Source organism: Pararge aegeria, chromosome 12 (genome assembly GCF_905163445.1).
Source record: "Pararge aegeria chromosome 12, ilParAegt1.1, whole genome shotgun sequence".
NCBI lineage: Eukaryota > Metazoa > Arthropoda > Insecta > Lepidoptera > Nymphalidae > Pararge > Pararge aegeria.
The window spans coordinates 5,374,140-5,394,658 of NC_053191.1; the positions used below are offsets into that span (position 1 = coordinate 5,374,140).

Consider the following 20,519-nt stretch of genomic DNA (forward strand, 5'->3'; position numbering starts at 1 on the left):
TTCTTACAACTAAATCTATGCCAAAAAATACAAGTTCACCAGTTCCTTAGTTAGGGTGAAATACAAACAAACAAATAAACACACATTTGCATTTATACTATTAGTAAGCATTTAACTTTGGCAGAATTGTATCTGAATTGACGGCCGACTGGCGCAGTGGGCAGCGACCCTGCTTTCTGAGTCCAAGGCCGTGGGTTCGATTCCCACAACTGGAGAATGTTCGTGTGATAAACATGAATGTTTTTCAGTGCCTGATCAGTATATTATAAGTATTTACGTGTATTATATTCATAAAGATATTCATCAGCTATACTTAGTACCCATAACACAAGCTATGCTATATTTTAGGGCTAGATGGCGATGTGTATTGACGTAGAATATTAAAAAAAAAAAATCTTCGAATTCCTAACTTCTTCCTTCCTTGGATTTGCGACTATAGGCTTACATTGCAGGGACGGGTTTCCGTAATGTGCCTCGCAAAATATTTATATTACAGCATAACATAATTCGAAATCCTGTTGGCTCTGTAATTTTTTTTTATGTTTTGATAATCCTATTTATTAATCTTCACTAACCTGTGCACTGGTGAATCGTCGGCTACCAGAACGACTCAGGGTTCCCCCTCTCACATTGCTATCTGAGAGTTCCACTTCAGCACCACCGTCAGCGGCGCGTCTTCGCGACAGTTCGCATAATTCCGCTATTGGTTGCACCTGGTAATAAAAGATACATATCAATTCCTGCTATGCTTTCTCACTTGAGCCCGTCCTCAACATTTTTAGGTTAATTTGCATACGTTTGACCGCAGTAAATTTAGTTGCAAAACTTGCTTTCACTTCATAAAAGGACATAAATATTTACCTTTATGGAATACATGCTTTTACTTTAATGTAAAGAAGTTGATTGTACCACGAAACACTTACCTTAATGTTCACGAAATCTTGACTGCTCTTAATAAGATCGATCACTTCCTCTCTGCTTTTCCCTTCTACGTTAACACCATTTACTTCTATCAGTCTATCGCCAGGTAATAATCCAGTTTCACTGGCTCCCGGATACGATCCTGGTTCGGCCAGTATGACTGCTTTATAATTCAATTTACTGATCATAACGTTAGTTCCATTATATTTGTTATCACCATTAGGCAATCCATTTTCTTCGTATCCTGTCAAATCTTTCATGTCTCCGATAAATATTCTCTCTTGAACCATCGCTCGCCGAAGGCTAAATCCGAAATCGTTTCTTGGCGCTTTTTGACGCTGAATAGTTAACATTCTTGGTTTCGGCAGTAATAAAGGAGCTAGGGATGGTAGAGGTAAATAAACATCGTCAAAAGTGCTCGTCCTCGACCATCTGTGAAATCCTTGAGATTCACCCACAGGCGAAGTTGAAAATGGAGGAGTAGCGAATGAAGAGTTCGTTGTGGTATCGGTTAAGGAGTCCGCACTAGGAGATGTTGAAGTAACTCCTAAATAACTATTTCCATTTGTCTTTGGTGTCTCATCGATATCGTGCGTCTTTATCGATGAATTTGCGTTATTTTTATAATTTTTGTACTGGTTTTCAACAGGGCTATGAATAACTTTTTTGGTAAAATTTTGTATTTGTTGCATATCATCACTCGACGATGTACTCTTTGAAGGAGGGAGGCCATAAGATATAAGTTCATTTTGCTGCGTGTTTCGCGCTAGTACATTTGGGTCTTGACCGTTGACGTAGTCGATGGTATCAGAACTTTGGACATTGCTTTCTTGAGAATTAGAACTAGTATTGCTTAATCGAGTACCTTTCAATATTCCACGTTTTGGTGGACGCGGCGGTATCGGAGGTAGATTTGGTGCTTGCCGAGGACTACTATTTACATTATTTGGATTGTTTAAAGAGTTAAGAGACGTTTCCGAACTATCTGATTGGAGTACTCCTTCCTTTTTATTCCAACTGTGTGTTGGGTATACAGGCGATAAATGATTATTTTCATCGCTAAGATTGGAATTAGACCCCGAAGTAGTGATGAGGGGGTAGTTAGAATAATTAGAATCCTTCTCGAGATGAGCGAAAAGTGAGGCAGTATAATCAGCTGTTATTCCGGAAGGTAGCTTCTCTTTTTCTTTGCGTCGTCCCCGTAACTTGAGCGATCTTCGAACCTATGGAAAGAAAATCTGGTTTTATTATAATTATTAAGATAGGTATAGCTCATAAATGTGTAACCTCGTCTTTTTCTTTTTTTCATCCATCAATTCTTCATACACTGCAACATTCTAGTTAACATACGGAGGTGTTTATAAAATCAAACCAACAACATAGAATGTTATAAAATTATAAAATAAAAACGCCTTTTTAATTTTCATTGCAATATTTTTTAAGGTATTAAAGACTACTCTCGATCTCAGATGTTTCGTTAAGACATAGCGGTATAAGGTACGGTGATGAAACTTATCGAGTTCCTGCCGCTGCAAAAGGCCGCATTCCGAAATGCGACTAAGCGAATCTGTCGCTAATGAAAGTGCAACCCGTAAAGTAGTATTTTAAACCAGCTTTTAATTTTACATCGCGATATGGATATACGAAATAATTGTAAGTTTATCCAGTTCAAGAGATTATTTTTCTCTAAGGTTAATTCAAAACATGTAAATTGAAAGAAATTTCAAATAAACTGACACTGTTTATAAAAACTACACTAACTAATACTATCACAGTACCCAAGTTTTCAAATTAGCTCCAAAACCGTGGACATCGCTTGAATTCGTTTTTGATTTTGGATCCATCACGTTTACCACTCGCTCTTTATGCACAAGAATATATAGCTCTGTACTACGCAAGTAACTAATGCCAATTGAATAGCGACTAAGACATGACAGTCCAACATTTGGAATCCTACAAGATCCTAATGTGCTTACACAAGCACAATAGACAATTTGACAGATAAGGAACATTCTTTCCGATTATTATCAGCATTCACCATAGTTAAGAACTAGAACTTAGCTTTTAGCATCAACTGTTTTAAAGAAAACGTAAAGGAGTTTGTACTTATATGTTCATATGTATATTAGAAAAGAGTGGAAACATCTATAAAAAATTGTGTTCAAATTGTAAGAAGAGATGACTGAGGTAGCCAGCAATTTGCCCATTAGCTGGCAGTTAAAAAAGGCTCACTTTCTCGCTAGAACGGAACTACGAATATTATATATGGAATTATAAGATAATTTTCGAAACGTAATGCTACCATGCAAAAAACCGTATTACATTTAAATGCAAGTTCATCATATCCGGCGTTTTATTTTCCAACTCATTGAAACTGTGCACGATTTCACCGGAACTCTATGCGGACTACATTTGGGTCAAATGGATGTTCTTCATTTTCATTACAAAATTCTTGCACTATTTTTCTGAAAGTGGAACAGGAGTAATCTGGAAAATATGTCTGGTAAGTAACAACCACTGCTGAATTGGACGTTTTATAATACCTATTTCACGTTACACTGCAAAACTAAGTGAGGATTATTGTGTTCATACAACAGTGCAAGAATGTGGAACACAGCCGTCGACTAATCTTGTTTGAATTATTATCTAGGGTTAGTTGAATTTAATTTAACATGGGCGAACTTGAGTATACGCCTTTTATTTTAATGATTTTGATTCTATGTTAGGATAGCCAGTTCGTCAACTCATATCATCTACAATTTTGATGGAAGAAATAAACGATATTATTATTATATTTATTTATTCATAAGACACACCAGCAATTAAATGTAACTACATTCATAAAAAAATACAATATTGTATAATAATTTGGAATTATATGAGTACTTCATGACCTGGTTTCTTCCGTTCTAATATATGTCCTTAGGCCTTATCTAGACTAGTATAATGGATTGAGTATAAAACCATGGTAATATATTTTAAATAATAAAAACAAAGCTTTTATACACCAGGCAAAAGCACGAGCATAAGTGAATATCCTGAATTGCTTAAGCTAGAACAATTGACTAGCTCAGACAAACATTTGAATGCCACACGATGGTATTCTGCAACATCAAGAACTGACCTATTGCTACATGGTTGTACATGTACATGGAGATTATCATTGATGTTTGTTTTGCTTTGTTTACATACAAGCTAAAGAACGCACTTACATAATATAGGAACACTAAACCATAATAGGATTTAAAAAAATCTTAATCAACTTCCATGTGTTATATTGGAAGTATACTGTTTACTGAACTATTGCACTGATATGCCGTTTTGCGCCAGTAAATTTCGTGCTGTATCATAGAATATATCAATCGGATAGTCAAAAATTTGCAATAGGACCAAGGAATATGTAAATGTTTTAAAACCAAAAACATTGTATTGAAGTCGGTCAATATAAGAAAGTAATTTAACCAAAATAGCACGTCCAGTTAATAAATTCCTTTTGGGGAGTTAGTTTATAATAGTTTTCTAATACAGTTCAAGTTCATGGATAATACAATTAAGTAGCAAGCTACTTATGTTTATGTGGAAAATAAGGAGGAAGTTATGTATGTAAATGTTTACCTAAAGTGGCAAAGCTTAACTTAAATTATTTACTAAAAATGACAGACTCAAAACCATGATTAAGAATAGTAACAGTTACCTCGAAGTCTTCTTTAGATAAGATAAGAGATAATACATTGTTTAACAACAACATGTTTGACGAGTGAAGATAACCGAGGATGTGTGTTCAATGCGTCATAAACAACGATTGCACTATGAATGCATTTATTTTGCAGTATTACCTTGGAAAAGTAATGATGGAATCTAGACATTTAAACTATCTAAATTAATAGCAGCTGGATTAAAAAAGGTTGTGTGGCAATAATATATCAGCCATCCGTTGTGTACCAAGAAAGCGAAGTGCCATTTAAAATTACCTATATCCTATTCTTCAACGCAGCATTTTCATGGTATTTAATCAAGGTCTAATAATGATGCAAGTTAATGCTTAGAGCATTAAAAATGGTTCTATAAAGCCTCACGTAGCAATTTTACATAATGTCGCAGGGTAATAGGTAAACATCGATTTTTTGCAAGAAACGTAGGACGATTGCAAAAAAGCGTATAGTTGGAAAAAAAAATCACTAACCTGACCTGATTTCTTGGACATTTTTTACCGGAAAAGCAGATTTGCATGCTATGTTCGCATCGAGAAGTCACAGCTAGTAACATAGTTCATATTAGAGTAATCCGTTGTTTTTCAGATTTGCGAACTACATGTACTCTATATAGGAGTGATTAAGATCCTCATAAAAAAAAATAACCTTGATTTTGATAACAAACTTGAGAAAGAAATACGAAAAATTTCTTACATTTCCATATTGGAGCAGGGCGCTACTTTGCGGAACTCCATCATATAATATGAAAATGTAACGAAATTTGCTATACTCCGCCAAAAACAGGAGAATCTAATCTATAACAAATTAAGCATAATTTTCATAATATCTTAGCTAACCCTTATCCGACCTTTGCAACCTATTTAGGTTCTTCTGAAAGACTCGATATGTTCAAAAATTCAGCGTTTTGGTAGTGGTTAAAATAACTATTTAATATTTTACTTTGTAGATTCGCAGAAGCATTTAATAAGATCTTTAGACAACGTATAAAATTTCTACTAAACCTTGACTCGGTTCAGATATTTCTTATTGAATTGATACTAAATACAGTTATCGTTAGAAAACAACAGTGGAACACCTTGAAGAATAATTAGAAAACTAGTTTTTCCACCACGGCTTACTTTAAATTAGATAACTGTTGAATTCGCAAAATCTGTAGAATAAACACGTATTTTAAACTGGTATTTGGCACGCGAGCGTAGGGGACAATTTGTAGAGATCATTTTGTATAGTACAAATGCAATAGTATTGTCACCGGCGCTTTGTCTGTTTAAAATCGATAATCTCAGAACGTACTGATTTGAGATTATATTTTAGTTCTCACTTATAGTTTCTCCCAGACGAATACAGCTATAATATTATATGTTATATTATGTTGATAGACATTGAGATATTTAACCCTTTAGATTAATTTATTCTTATATATTAATTATTATAATTATTCCATTATATTAATTTATTCAAATACTAAAAAACTATCTATCGTTTGGTTTGGGATTCAATATACATACCGACTAAGTAAGAAAGTACAAGCCATAATATCCTTCTTTATTTTTCCTCAATACATTTTATTCTTAAAGTCGTGTGTCTGTCGTCTACATTGTGTGAAACATGTCAAATGTCAACGGTACCCACTACCACCTAGACGCCTAAGCCCGGGTTAACTAGTTATTAATAATCCTTTTGGATTTTAATTTTAAATAGTGATTAAAAAATGAAAATTTCGAACTAGAAACTAGTGAATTATGTGCCTTTTTGTGCCCTTGCTCACGCCATTATTTCTATGTAGACTGTTGATTTAAGAGCTATTGTGCCTTACAGTTCTCAAGGTTAATGAACTTATCTTATTCCGAGCTAAGATTAGATAAACATTTAAGAGGCTTTATTTAGGATTTTAGATCAAAATTAGTATGCAGAAACCTTTAGTGTTGCTTAAGGTATTGATATTATTCAGTGGTTGCCCTGTCATTATAGGATCCTTATTAGGGTCAGCGGATAAGGTCACTCTGTACATTTTCATACTCATGAAGAAGTGAAATAAATTGTTACCTAATATGTCGTTTCGCAAAAGACATACGTGGATATTATGTTCCCCCGCTGGAAGTCTGGGACGATTTTGACAAATGAGATGTTTATTGATCTGCACGTTGGGGGACTTCTTAATTTACACACAACGAACAACAAAGGAATAATTTACTGAACTTGTAAAGGGAGTATCAGGGAAACATGTCTGGTAAGAGAAAAATTAAGCGTTCGAGCTGTATAAAGGTAAAATTCATATGAGTAGTTACATTTTGCAAAGTCACAGTAACGTCGGTGACATATCTTTTAGAATAATGTATCAAGAAAGTAATATAAAAAAAACGTGCACAAACATTCGACAGAAATCGATTTGTGCGAATTCGTACGAGTGATTAAATTGAAGAACAGCAGTTCTATGGTTTCGGTATTGTTAATCCCTACGTAATAAAGAATGTGTGTATTAAGAAAGGCTTCGTTACCGACAAAGTCAATGGCAAATTAAACTTGTGTTAAAAAAACCAGTTAATGTTTTAATATATAATCTGTGTACAGTCTAAGTGTAGACTCGGTAACGACAACAAGCAAATGGTTTTGTTTTATATAAATACCTCTTCGAGTCTCAGCGGTTCCTCAAGTCCGGCAGCTATCCGCTCCCGTTTCTCCCGCTCCTTCCTTTCCTTCTTCTCTTTTTTCCGCCTCTCCTTTTCTCCATCGCGTTCTTCATACCCGCCGGAATCACCAGTTAAGACATTCGACTTTTTCATAAAGTTGAACATGGCGGTACGGAACTGCAACAAAAATAACAGTTTTTTAAGTCAAGGTAAACAAGTATAGCAAAATCGCATTTTACTTATGCTAGTCGCAAACTTGTTCTAGGACTGCATACAGCAGATCAACGTCGGTAGAATGAACGATAAAGTTTTAGTCTGCCATAAAGCATTCGTCTGTTTATATAGACGTTCAAAACATTTTAATACTAAGTCTTAGTCGTAAATTAAAACTTAATACCAATTTTCAATTGGGAAGACCGTCAATCAGCTCTGCCTAGAAGGTGGCAAAGGTTTATTAAGGACTGTCAATCCCCTCACAATTTGACCTTTTTGTAGTTTTTTTGATTAAAACAGAGTTGATAGTTTTATGCACAACATTGCATATTTTAATAAATTATTTTATTTTTGTATTCATACTAAATGATAGCTACGAACTCATAACCCCAGACTGGTGACCACAGACAAGTAACAAACACTACTGAGCCCTCTGCTTGAAAGTTACAGTAATCTTCCCCGTTGATGGATCAGTTACATTACCAAATATGACAAATTACGAAACAGTTGAAAGATAAATGATGATATATCATACACAGTGCACTCCAAGAGTCATTCGAAACATAGATTAGATGGACAACAAAACGGGACAAGACCTCGAAGGCCAGATAGTTAAAACCTGAATCAGAAAATTCAAGGCGGACATGTATTTAGAATATGGATGATTAATTTTGTCAGCAAATACCATACATTTTGTGCAGTAGAAAAACTCGGTTCGGGCAAACTGAGGAGTTCCCCCATTTTTGGGTTTCGAACCTCCAAAATAAGAAACGGATATAGGATAAATTTGTTGTCGGTTTTTGTACAAACTGATTTTTAATAAATTTTGCATAGAGATAGCTTGCGTCCTAAAGACAGACATGGGATACTTTTCATACCGGCAGAACTAAAGGTTCCTTCCGAAATTTACGAAACCGAAACAATCGCGGACGAAGCCAAGGCCAACAGTTTGTATGGTAATATTTTGGTTGTTAGTCATGTTATGTGGTCTATACCTTCCACTGTCACTATATAACTGATTCAGTGCGCTTTGTATTCTTGAAAGTGGGATGTGTACGCAGTTAATCTGCAATTTCGCATCTTTATTGTTTTATTAGCTTTCGCGAGAGGCTTGGCTCGTGCGAAATTCGGGTCAAGATTTATATCTGAGTTTATTTGACTGATTATCAAAGTTTGAACTGCGAATACTTCGTTTCAAAAGGCCTACAATAGTAAGTACCGAAAAGCGCGAAAATACAAAACAGACAAACTATAACAATGTTAGAACTAATAGACGTATTTCTTAAAACAGATATTAAAAAGAAGCAGGCGTTGCTTTGCAGTGTGTGTTACGTTTTGAAGCAGCTTATGTATCTCTTATCTATGGTTTTAATAGCTAACCTAGACGTACGTCAAAATAAATATTCGTATGACATTTTTAACGGCATTTACAAGTTGGGTATTTAGCTAATGGGGTATTACAGTATTTATAATAATTTAAATTTTTTTAATCACAATTTTTTCCCAAGATTTTAAGAGAAATAGCCTGTACAAAGTTGTTACAAAAGATACTATCATATCTGTTGTGTTTACGTTTAAAGTGAAATAAAGGCACGGATTACTATGGAGGAGAGGATTGAAGAAGTGTTATGATCCCAGCTATTTAATGTTAAAACATACCCCAGCTCTACTGCACAAGTGAGTCACAATCACCGCTTATATGAAAACTGAAATATATGAAATTCGTCTCGATCGAGACTTAGTAATGATTAAATTGGTTTGTAAGTCAATAGTATAGTAATCAATTCCACATAGTCTCGAATAAACGATGAATATAAAATGTGCAAATTGTTAATTTTACAACACACAATTTCGAAGGCTTTGCAATTATTGTGTGCAGTAGGTAGGCATGTGGATGGAGCCCGGATATTGGAACATCCTTAAAAAGCGTATTTTAGACCATTTATATAGTGCCGCGTATAACAAAAGCAACAATGCACCGATTAGTCTGTCTGTAGAGTCTTAAACTAAAACATACAGGGTAGGTATAATAAAATGGATAGCAGAACTTCTTGAAATATATTTATTTATTTATTATTTATGTACCATAAATTGTGAATGTGAACATAAGATACATGAAGTGTACAAAGGAAAGCTTATCTCTATAAGAGATCTCTTCCAGCTACCCCAGGATGTGAGTAAGATGATTTAATTGTGGTATAGGTCAAATAAAGGTACAATATACTGCATAACAACTACTAAGTATATTTAATATATCTAAATAATAACAAAATTCTACATACTAATACAATAAAATTTGAATATACTATATATACAAAATACATATAAATAATATAATAAATATTTATATAATATAAATATATATCTATAATAAGTAAACAGTGATAAATATACTATGACAACGATAGATAATGCTCCTTTACATTGTGTTTAAAAGAGTGCACCGATCGGCAGTGTCTAATATGTTCTGGTAGTAAGTTCCAAAGGTGTGTTAAAATATACAAAGAAAACTAATATTTTTTAACAAACAAACATGTTTTAACCACGAAAAACTGCCACAATAGATATACCCCGTTATTACTTCGAAACCACAATCGATTCTATCTGAAATAACTGTCGTCGCATTCTATACTGTGATTTGAATTAAGCGAGTGCGACGTGAATGCAAATTACAGATATATTGTATTTCAATGTTCATACACACGTCGATATGTTTTAACATTAGTCACATAAAGTTGCAAGCCAATATAGAAAGTATCACGAAAGCTTAAATACTCAGAGTTGGATGCACATGGCTCTTTGAGAATTTTCCGATGTCATGCCGTATTTATTTGGGAAGCCTTACTGACGCATAAGTGCACGCTTTCCGTAGATGAATTTGTTGAAGGACTATGGACTCCTGGTATTGGTACGCCTATACAAAAGGCAACTCATACATTGTTTTTAAGTGTTCGTATGGTTTTAGGAGCCAAAATTATGGATCAGGATATTGTTTCTTCGTTGTTGTTTCTGAATCATAGCTAAAAATATTTATTAAATTTGATGGAATAGTTAACTGGACTATTTCTGTGCATTTTAATTTAATGTATAATTATTTCGCGGTTAAAAAGGTTTCGTTTTGAAAAGCTGTATCTTTTCGTAGTCAAACAATTTTTACGACATAAAATACGTTTCAATTCAATACGAAAATCTTTTGTGTTCTTTTTAACACACGAAAACAATGATCCCTGATGAGAAGTTTCTAGACTTTGGATCACTTTGACTGGAGCAAAGTGACCGTACAAAAGTTTCTTATGTTTCATTAGTTTCTTATGTTTATTTGGTTCTGATCTAAATATTTAATTTCCTTCCCAACTGTTGCCTGCGTATTTGACAGTTTTCTACAAAGACCGTTGAAACCGTTTGTTTCCCAGGGATAAAAAATAACTTATGTTTCTCTCCATCCTTTTAAGTAACTCAATCAAGTTTATTGATTGTTTATTTAGTACGTCAAGGAAGGTCAAGGAATCAAAAAGTAACAAACACACAAAATTTCAATTTATAATAAAAGGAAAAATAGAACGCTATGCAATAACTAAAACCATACCTTGCGTTCATCATAAACGGACAGAAGGTTTGCGACGTTTCAAAAGAATAATACCCATAAAAGGAAGACGATAAATACTTTCATAGGAAACCTAAACGTGTTCTGTATGATAATAGTAGATATTACGGTCACTGGGCATCGACCTGGATAGCACGCGTTCCAGACTCAACGACGCCCTACGCATATGATGAGGCTCGAGGACCTTGCTTTTAATGAGCCTAACATAGATATAGCTCGTAATACCTTGTGCATAACCAGTGACTACGAACTGAGTACTTGTGTGAACTAGTTATGACAAATGTTTTAATTGCTAACATTAGCACCAAAGCAGTTCTTGCGTAATGTTTACATGTTGCCAATGTTAAAACGGGCATACCAACTACGCTGACCAACTTTAATTTCGAGGTTTTATTTAATTTTGCTATCGACTTTTTTAAATCTTGTCATTTGTCTAAAGATGGCATAACAGATGCATTACTGGACGCTTTTATTACAGTTACTTATTAAATTCTTCGGGATTCTAAAATCGTTAGCTTTTCCGGGTTAAAAAGTATCCTAAGTCTGTCTCCAGGTCAGCTATTTTTATTAAAAAATTTAGATCGGTTTGAATGCCAGTTGTGGTTGTTCTAGTTTGATGGCCGTACATAAATAAGTAAAAAAGATCCCCGGATGCGTTTCTGGGATAAAAAGTATCCTTTGACCATATCTAATATGGAAACTATGCATGTGCTTAATTTCACAAGATGGGTGCAGCCGGACTACAAGTCACAAACAAAAAAACCAACCAAAAACATTTTCCAATATATATTAGAAAAATTAATAATATTAGTATGGATTGAAACAATTAATTTAGGTATGTATGACTCAGTTGTGACCTAAAGATTCGACTCAAGATCCTGTTATGAGCCACTTGAAAGAATAGGTCAATCTTACTTCAGATTCCGCCGGTAGTTTACGCGTCGGGCTTTGTTACATACGAAGTTTGTATGTATCTACATACAACATTAAAACGTCCGTAATGAAAATGCATGGATTAAGATTTTCATGTATAGCCACACCGTTGAGGGATTGACGTTTTTTATATTTTTATGAATCATTGTGAATAAAAAAAAAGCGTAAAGATAATTTGGTTTCTATATTTTGAATTTTTATCGATAATTTTTTACCTAACCAATCAATTATTTTCTTTTTACCTCGACTAGAACTTCAAATTCATATTTTTAATTAATATTATTTGTCTCTTATTTGTATCTTTTTTTAAGGGCACGTTTACATGAAACTAAACATGAAAAAACTACTTATTTGTTATTTTAAATTATAATAATTCCTCTAAATAAATTTTATAATCTATCAGTGATATTTATGGTAGATGTTTTATAGTACCTTACCCTAGGTAGAGACAGAATTGCATGGAATTAATTTTTTAAAGGTTTTTAAAGGACACCAAAAAGTAGGACATAAATTAAAATAGAGCACGTAACCGATAAGAAAGATAAGTACATTTTATATAACCAAAGAGCATATATTTCGATTAAAGGAATTTTAAACATTAAACTTTTAACAGTCGAACACAAAAACTAGCTTCATGCAGTTACTAAGGAACAGAATTCACCGAAACCTAAAAAACATTGGCAAAAAGAACTGTTGCGTTTTAAATTCAAGTTGACTTTTACATTTATTTTATTCACGCTTAAAATTGAGACTTATTTTCAAGTTATTTAAATATAGGAGTCTACTCCTATATTTCAAAGTCAAAAATATCTTTATTCAAGTAGGCCCGGCCCATAGGTAGCACTTTTGATGCGTACATAAGATTTACACGGTAGTGAGATGATGGCGATAACCACATTCGTAAACTTAAAACTAAAGCTACGAGGGTTCCAAACGCGTCCTTGTCTAAGAAGAAGCCCACAACAAACTTAGTCGGGTGTTTTTTTTTTTGTTATCACCGTCTCACAATGTCATTTTAAATTATTAGAAGAGCAACCTGGTTAGAGCAATAATTTACACCCAAGCTATTTTATCGTTTACGTAGTCCTTTATACTATAATAGGACTTTTCTATAAGCTTACGTTTAATACAAACTTTGAACTTTTTAAGAGACATCTCCAAGATGTCAATTGGTAGTTTATTGTAGAATTGTATGCAATTTCCTTTAAACGAATTATGAATTTTATGTAACCTAGTATATTGCACTGTAAGTTTATTCTTACTTCTAATGTTTAAAATATTGCAGTCACATTTTTTCTTAAATTTAGAAATGTTTTTTGAACGTACATTAAATTTTCAAATATGTACTGACTATACACTGTCATTAGTTAATTGTTGAGGGTTTAAATTGAGTGTATGTGTAAGTATGACAAAAATACAAAGGAATAAAGGCTATTTTTCTACAAATATGTAACAATATCAGAATAAAGAAGAAAGATTTATTTGTTTGTTTGAAATCGATAAACTCCTTACATACTAACAATTCATTCACTATTAGAAATCTATTTCATTCAGAAAAAACATAGGTTATATTTTAATTCAGTGATTATAACATTTCAGCCGGAAAGATCGTATTTTTTAAGCAAGTTATCTAACGCTACGAACATGTCTCGTCATACGTAGGTACATAGGTAGTATGTACTATAAAGATATTGGTCTTAGATATAAACTACAGTAACACATTTTTTATATCGAAAATACTTTAAAATTTATGAGCTAACTAGCGACCCGCCCCGGCTTCACTCACAATGTACGAGTATGTAAGTGTGTATGTAATTTCAATTTGTTTTTCGGGAGTTTGAATGTCGCGTCTGCTACCCACCCTGGCTCCGCTTTTTGAATCTCTGATATCCTTTAAGGCATTCACTCTAATGATATGCTGTAATTGACAAATTTGATCCCCATGAAATGCACATGGTATCTTATGTATTTAATTAGATAAAGAATAATATTGTATTGTTTAAAATAGTTTTGTTGATAACCTATATTTTTTTCTGAAATATAAAATATAAAAATGATTACTGTGCATTATCCTTTGGAGATAAACATATACCATCGGACTTTTTTGTAAACTTTTTGAAGGTGTAGGTGTACAATACTGTCGTTCAAGATTTGGATGTATCTTAGGGTTCAGACAGCGTTTGCAATATAAGCGCAAAAAAATATGTTTATTTACGACATCATATTAGAAACCTCTAAAATTATTAGTGTTTCTCTCCTATATTATGCATGTGTTATACATAGAAACCTTCCTCTTGAAACATTCTCTCTAAAAAACATTCATCTAATAAAAAAACCGCATCAAAATCCGTTGCGAAATCGCGATCTTAGTATACATAGGGACAGACAGACAGCGGGAAGCGACTGTTACTATGTAGTGATACTGATGTTCAATTGCCATTATTAGGCATTGAATAGACGTAACTCTTTAGTACTGGTACTTAGTTTAGTCTAGGGTTAGGTTTTTATAGTTCAGGTGACACAAAACATATATTAATTGCAAACCCAAGGCCAATCAATTTTGTAATTATTATTGAATCTACAGCTAGAGCGTTTTGTGACAGAGCTCGTCCGGGGAAGTACTACCGCCATGCCTATTCCTGCCGCCAAGCAGCATTGCTGTGTTCTTGTGTTTGTATTTGTGTGTGTGTGTGTGTGTGTGTGTGTGTGTGTATGTGTGCAATGTGTGTGTGCATGTGTGTGTGTGTGTATATGTGTGCGTGTGTGTTTCGGGTGTATTTAAACGAACACGAGGCCTAACACCTTCGCAGCTGGTTGGTTGCTGGTAACAGGGCAGCACTTTGTGTAATAACAATCGAATCTGTGACCAGCCACATGTAACGCAACAGCTGTCACCACTGCGTCAGTGCTGTCGTCACATTGTTATCGCGTGCACATCTATATGCATTGTTCAATACAAACACTAGATTATGTATGATCTACGCGATCATTCGCAACGGAGCGATGATCTGTTCATTACACTCATGATGATACGAACAGGCGTCTAATTAAAACACACAAACAACGGCCGGGCGTTACATTTTTATTTTGTAAACATAAACGCACATGTTTCATTTATTTTTACACATTCACGTAACGGGCGACTTTCTTGTTACATTCTCGACAGCTTTCATTCTTGGTGGCTTTGGACTTTGTCCGTTTGGATTTGTTTTCCCGGAATAAAAAGTAACCTTATGTCACTTTTTACATATCATGAAAATTATACTTAATTTTCTATACTCCGCGAAAAGCAGGAGAATTTGTTTTAACAATTATTAATTCAGTCAACATCTCCTGCGGATGCTTCGGTTTCGAAGCGAAACGTACGTGGAGGGTACATTACCGAAGATCTGTTTGGTGTAGAGTATAAGGATTGAAGAAATTATAAATTACACCATACAGATTCTCCTGCTTTTCGCAGAATATAGCAAATTGAGCATAATTTTCATAATATATCATGGATTTCCGCAAAGTAACGCCTGCTTCTATCCAATATAATTTCTTACATTTTCTCGTAATTTCTCATACAACAGAGACTAGGTGATTGTTGCTCTGCTCTGAGGAATATAAACCAACAAACTCACTTTCGCATTTAATATTAGTAACAATACGTTTTATCGTGTAGTTCCGGTTGCCATCCGGAACTGAATCAGTTTCACTGAACCAAATCGCGTATTTCGAAATAAAATACACAAGTTGTTTGAAAATATATCCGCAAATAGGTGTGCCTATTATATTTGAAGAGTTCCCTCGATTTCTCTAGGATCCCACACATTATAAACTTATGATAATGGGACCGCCTTCGAAGTATACAGTGGCAAACCAAAGCAGGTTTTTTTTACATCGGTTAATACATGACGAAGATCTGAAGTAAGAAACACAAAAAAAACAGTCATTGAGAACCAGCTCCTTGTTTTGAAGTCCGAAGAAAATATACCTATAACGGTATTGATATACTAGGACAACCATAGCTAAGCTAGAAAGTAGTTAAATATGCAGAATTAAGACATTATAAAATACTCATTCAGCCATTATTGTATGCAGTGCATTGTGTCCAAAAGCAGTGAAAACGCCCCGCGCACGTCTCTCTCTACACCCGCGGAATGTTGCTAGCTCACAAACTTTTTCTCATTTAAAATTTAAACGCTTAGAAGATTTGTGGTAAAATAACTACTTTCAACTGCTAAATGGTATGAAATGACTAACCGTTTGTTCTAGAAACACTACTAAAGTGGAGTGGTTTATGATGCTTCTTTACTAGTCGTGTACACGGTTTCTGTATTTTCTTAATTCTGTGGTTAAATATTATAGCAGCCTTGAACCACCACATGCTATAGAGAAAAACGTGAATCATTTGACCCTCAAACGAAATGCTTTTGTTCACCCCACACCGGCCCCGTGCTTACCTTTGTGAATGTGTTGTTCAACATCACCAACAATGTCAAGTAATGAGGTTTATTTTTTGTTGTTGGATGAGGAGATTTCTACTCATTAATGGAAAGATAATTAAGCAAATATTTACTCTACTTGTGTCTTATAATTGAGAATGTTGAGGCTTGTTGAGTAGATATCGCTGTGTCGATATTCTTTTTGTTGTTATTTTGTACTTGATACGTATTTATTGAGCAACTGTAATCTCCCCGGGATATAATCAATAAATAAAATAAACATACCACGACAATAGAAACAGCGCCATCTATCTCCAAAGTAAGCATAGCTTGTGATATTGGTACTAACTAACTATAATATACATATATACCTTAAACAGTCTACACTGAAAACATTTATGTTAATCACACAAACATTTTCCAGCTGTGGGAATCGAACCCACGGCCTTGGACTCAGAAAACAGGGTCGCTAAGCCATTCGGCTGTGTATTATGTTTTCCAAAAAATGAATTAATTTATTAATGAATTTTGTCGTACCTACTGTTAACATAAATGATTCGAGAATCGGTCATCAATTTCTTATGATCCTAATTGAAACTAGGTTTTTTCTACCCGAGTATGACTCCCAGAATTTAATTCATCTTAGAACCGAAGTTATAATTTATTAATTTTGTTAGAAACGGCGTAACTTTCTGTTTAAGGAAAGTCGATAATTTTGGTGACATATATAATTTTTAGGTAACCAATAAATAAATAATTGTAAGTTTTTTACAAATTTCTTAATCGCACCGCTTTTAGCTATTAGCATTTAATTGTTACTTGTGTTACTAATATGTTAACGTGCCTTTAAAATATTTGATATGGACGCGACGTCCAAAAATGCAACGCGTTATACCCATCTATATATTATGTACACTTCGATAATTTAATCTAACTACATAATATTGGACGGATTAAGGCGATATTTAGCGGAATTTAATGCTTCTTAGCATTTATTCATTGTAAAAGTTAACATGCACGAAACGTGCTTTCTCTACGCACGTTTCGTGCGTTCTTACACACACCAAACACATCTTGGAAGATATGTTTGGTGTGTACCGTTCAGGTTACCGTTGCTTTTCGCGGATTATAGCTAAATTCAGCTTATCGTTCGCTGTAATTAAAGATTTAAAACTAAGATATTCGTTGTTAATCAACATTTCTTAAATATAGTTCAACGGGTACATACCACGATAATATTTTTGGATTTGTCGATATTTCGACCCAGTTGCATGGATCGTGGTCACGACGGGACTGCGTAGGTACGAGATGACAAGTTCCAACTTTGACAACCACGACTACTTTGACTTTGACATCCATGTCACGGGTAGAATGTTACTACCCGCTTTCGTGTTCTTTTTGTCGGTATTTCACCAACTTTTCGACACACTACATTGACAACGTCACTTTTAAATTGAGAAGCTCACCAACCGCTCATCAACCGAGCGATTGTTCGCTGTATAATTACATAATCCACAATTTACTTGGAACTTCAATCCGTCATTATTATAACTTTTTTAACTCAACTCAAATCAATTCTTCTACATTGTATATCATAGTAAATAAAGTCAGTAATTAAGACAGCTCATGCCGTCGCACCGCATTCCAAGCTATTGTTACAGCAACGATCTCATTGTTAGGCTTATATTTTGTATATAGTATAGAGACAGTTTAACATCTCCAAGCAGATTATTGAAAGTAATAGCAATATTGTTTCAATAGAAATACTCGTTTCGTTGAGATTGTTATTTAATTATTACGGCGCTTTAAAGCAGTAGGTACCTATTACTTTGACCAAGTTTAGGCTGAGTGATGAATGAGTTTATACAGTAACAATATTTTTTTTTAAATTGCACCACAAGTTAGCATTAGTCTGCAATGTAACCTGGTGATAGCTGAGGATGCAGTCTTAGATGGTGGCGGGCTAACCTGTTAGCGGTACGGAAGTTATATTAGCCCATACTCCTAATCGTTGTCTACGGCCGTGGCTAGTTACAAAAACGTACCGGCAATTGAGCGTCGCTGTAGCGGTATAATGACGCGTAGAAATCATTTTTACCGTTCCAGTTGGGGAGCAGTGGCGTGCACTGGATTTCTTACCAGGGTATGCATACAGTGGAAATGCCATCCTCCTCCTCCTCCTATACGGGTTATACATAAATTTTAGGGTAGGCAGTGCTTTTGTGCATGTAAGAATTGCACGCCACTGTTGGGGAGTATACCTACCAAACCTTTGACAGATGCCTGCTACCATCTTGGACTGTATCATCTCTTACCATTGTGAGATAGCAGTCAAGGGTTAACATGAAATGGAACAAAAAACTAACTCCATCATGATTTAGAAGTGCCAACTTCAAGCACACTGATTTATCATCAATATTGAACCAGTGCTTGTCTGATATCTTCTTCGTTCTTGAATTGTTTGCCCCGCAAGAAATTTTGTAAGGACAGAAACAAGTGATAATCAGATGGTGCTAGGTCCGGGGAGTTTGGTGGATGCGACAGAATTTCCTCTAACATGATCTTGACAGTATCGTCGTCGATCAAAGATGGTTGCCCAGAGCGTGGCTTATCACAAAGGTCAAAATCACCTACATGAATTTTTTCGTATCCGAAACCATCATCTGCATGTTCTATCAAAAACTTTACCTTCACCAAACACTTTCAATACATTTCTATACGCTTCTGTAGCATTTATTCCTTGCTGGAATTGGTACAAAATCCAGTGGCGTAAATTAACTTTGTCCGTAGCCATGGGTACACGATCGCGTCTCACTAAATACTAACAAGATCTTAGTTTTAGTTCATCTGCGACGAAAATGTGTATACATTGTTAGCGATCAAAAGAGAGAGCCAAATATTTGTCCCAGGAATATGCGCATACTTGTTGAAACTGATTGTAACCAGAGCGGACAGAACTTTCCAGTAGACCTGTTACTTATACCATGACCTATAACTGTAGGACTAAAGAATTTACAACCGGGAGGGTTTGTCTATAACCATTAAGCTGGGCAGACGGGTTGGTGATAGCAGTGGATGGTACTAGTAGAACAGATGACACTGATGTCCTTCTTCCGTTACTTTTCCTTAGTCATCTAGTACAACACTCGCGGGAAGAGGAGCGGTGGCGACAACTGTACTCTGATCAGTCGTCACCACACGGCATCCCATCTAAACGATCCTGTTACACAAAAGACGCGGAATGAACGCGTAGGCAATAGAGAAACAATTTGATTCGCACGCGAACTGTAACTATGAATACGCCCGCGCGGTACTGAGTTCAATCACCTGATTACGCAATTGAGTCACAGCTTTCAGCCACTATTGCCCTACTACGGAATAACGAGAGCAACGTAATTGGTTCTTAACACACGCAAATAACAGACCGAAAGTATCATGACGAAACAATCAAACTTTTCGATTGCATTTACTTTGTTTTGTTTCGTCATCAAAACCGCAATTAGTAAGGTGAAGTCATAGATGTAGCAGTAATGGTTCGCCTACACATAACTAACTGTTCGGTAAAACAGCATATACAACTTGTAAAAACTATTAATAATTAAAAATGGGTCTTAAAAGACCCTTGGCATGTGAAATTTTCTCTGGTCTGGTGGGAGGCTACTATTAATCAAGCTAGGCTAATATTATCATCCTACTATTAACAGGTTAGTTACCATCTTAGACTGCATCATCACGTACGATCATGTAGATTGCATAGAGCCAACACGAAGTGAAATTAAAACATACGTAACATTATAAGGTTAGCCCGCTACCATCTTAGACTGCATTAGATAAGACTGCAGTGCTAATAAGAAGAAGAATTAAAAAAAAAATGATTTAAACTCTCTCGGATTAAGTACATAGCTTGATGGACGTTGGGCTCATCAGGCGCTGGAGTTGCAACCCCATTCAAATAAACGTAGTGTTGGTAGAATCCCTAGGTAAACATATGACATCAAATGAATCGCACAAAGTCGTCATCGTACCATTTGGAAATATCCCTAAAGAGACATATCCAGCAGTGACGTCCATAGTTTTT

At 34.9% G+C, this 20,519-nt stretch overlaps 1 protein-coding gene across 3 annotated transcripts in view; it reads right to left on the reverse strand.

The window, feature by feature from the left end:
• LOC120627972 (unconventional myosin-XVIIIa) overlaps window positions 1-20,519 on the reverse strand; it is a 281,655-nt gene that overhangs the window by 247,536 nt on the left and 13,600 nt on the right. For 2 of the 3 annotated variants that reach the window (XM_039896116.1, XM_039896114.1), the window contains exons 2-4: window positions 7,262-7,441; window positions 924-2,144; window positions 576-713 (exon numbers count right to left, since the gene is read on the reverse strand). In XM_039896116.1, the coding sequence (XP_039752050.1) occupies window positions 576-713; window positions 924-2,144; window positions 7,262-7,429 (1,527 nt within the window). In that variant the 5' untranslated portion in view covers window positions 7,430-7,441. Of the gene's footprint in view, window positions 1-575; window positions 714-923; window positions 2,145-7,261; window positions 7,442-17,669; window positions 17,691-20,519 lie in introns of those variants that run through there. The other variant, XM_039896115.1, reaches the window with a different exon arrangement.